This window comes from Alligator sinensis, unplaced genomic scaffold (assembly GCF_000455745.1).
Source record: "Alligator sinensis unplaced genomic scaffold, ASM45574v1 scaffold117_1, whole genome shotgun sequence".
Classification (NCBI taxonomy): Eukaryota; Metazoa; Chordata; order Crocodylia; family Alligatoridae; genus Alligator; species Alligator sinensis.
In genome coordinates, this window is record NW_005841855.1 from 1,742,615 (window position 1) to 1,744,309 (window position 1,695).

Consider the following 1,695-nt stretch of genomic DNA (forward strand, 5'->3'; position numbering starts at 1 on the left):
TTGCCTCACTTTTAAGATTAGTTTCTGCTGTTTCCATTTGAACTTCAGGGCAAATGCAGATGTAGAAGAATAAGGTGAACTCTGTTCTAACACATCAAGTATTAAGTTCTAATTGCTGAGGAGAAATCCCTTTATTTGAAGGTTTTGAGCTTCCCTGTAAGAAGCAGCTGCCACGTGTAACTGAGGTGTGAACGGTGAGAATTTTTAGCCTGCAGAACCAGTCCTGTGAACCCACACTATTCAGTTAATACACTTGCAGATGTAGAAGAATAAGGTGAACTCTGTTCTAACACATCAAGTATTAAGTTCTAATTGCTGAGGAGAAATCCCTTTATTTGAAGGTTTTGAGCTTCCCTGTAAGAAGCAGCTGCCACGTGTAACTGAGGTGTGAACGGTGAGAATTTTTAGCCTGCAGAACCAGTCCTGTGAACCCACACTATTCAGTTAATACACTTTCTTCTTTTCTTGACCCAGTGAAAATCAGTGTGGTGATTTTTCTTCCAAGTTGGTAGTGGCATAAAAGCATTATATCATCCCAGTGTATTAATGTACTTTTAATGTCAAAGGCAGGAATGTTTTGACGCACTTCTACCCTTTACTGCTAATGCAAATGTTGGTGAAGTTGTGAAGGCATTGGTAGAAAAAGAGGGGTTTTTTTGTTTGCTGCTTGTTTTTGTTTTTTATTCAGCCAGCAGCTGTAACTGCCAGTGCTACTACTGTTACTGTTGTGAAGCCTTCAACTACTGGAGCATCTGTAAAGCCTCCAATTACAGGACTGCCTGCACAACCTATCTCCCAAAAGGCTGCCTCTGTCAAAGCAGAGAGCATAACGGTAGCACAGGCCAATCCTTCTACGGTAAGGCAAGAGGCAGTAGTTTAATTAAAATAACATTCTATATATATATTCAGCTGAGGTTTCAAATTTTAATTCAGCACCTAACTAAATCTTCCTCTAACTTCCACAACTAGGAAATGTTGGAGAATGTGAAGAAATGCAAGAATTTTCTTGCAACCTTAATAAAGCTGGCATCCAGTGGAACTCAAGCCCCAGAAATGGGACAGAATGTGAAGAATCTGGTACAAAATCTGTTGGTAAGACTGCTCTATGTATCTTTTGTATCACCACGTAAGAATACATGTTATACAGAGTTATCACAGTCTTCTCTTTATCACTGTCCTTCACTATTGCTACATGATAAGTTGTTTTTTTTTTCTAATTATGCACCAGAATATTCCTAAAAACATTATCTAGTGTTTTTACAGATTTATTTCAACAGACTTCTGCAAGCACTGTCTTAAGGGCTATTGTAACTCAGATGGATAGTTTGAAAAGAAAAGTGTGAGATAAGTGAGGAAGTGAATGGGAGCTTCATTTTGGCAACCTTTTAAATTTGGGCCCTGAAAAGCTATGTATTATTGTTTAGGCTTTAATTTTATTATGGTTTAGGCTTCACATACTTTTCTTTCCTTCTCCCTGTCTGTGTGCACGCATGTACTCTGTCAATGAAAAATTTCTGTTACTGGGTGGGATCAAGGGACTAGATCAGGGATGAGTAAAACATGGCCTGTGAGGCCCCTAAAAAAATTTTTGAAAATTTAAAAATGATCTGTCTTTGAATCCTGTCAAAAATGATAGGACCCTGGGGAAGCCTGGCAGGCTTGTGCAACAGCAGGGCCTACCTGGCCCTGCTGCTG

General features: G+C 39.2%; 1 protein-coding gene across 1 annotated transcript in view; it reads left to right on the forward strand.

Moving 5' to 3' along the window:
* TAF4B (TATA-box binding protein associated factor 4b) overlaps nucleotides 1–1,695 on the forward strand; it is a 101,729-nt gene that overhangs the window by 23,046 nt on the left and 76,988 nt on the right. Inside the window, exons 4-5 of the mRNA XM_006016408.3 lie at nucleotides 689–856; nucleotides 970–1,092. Of these exons, the coding sequence (XP_006016470.1) occupies nucleotides 689–856; nucleotides 970–1,092 (291 nt within the window). The remainder of the gene's footprint in view (nucleotides 1–688; nucleotides 857–969; nucleotides 1,093–1,695) is intronic.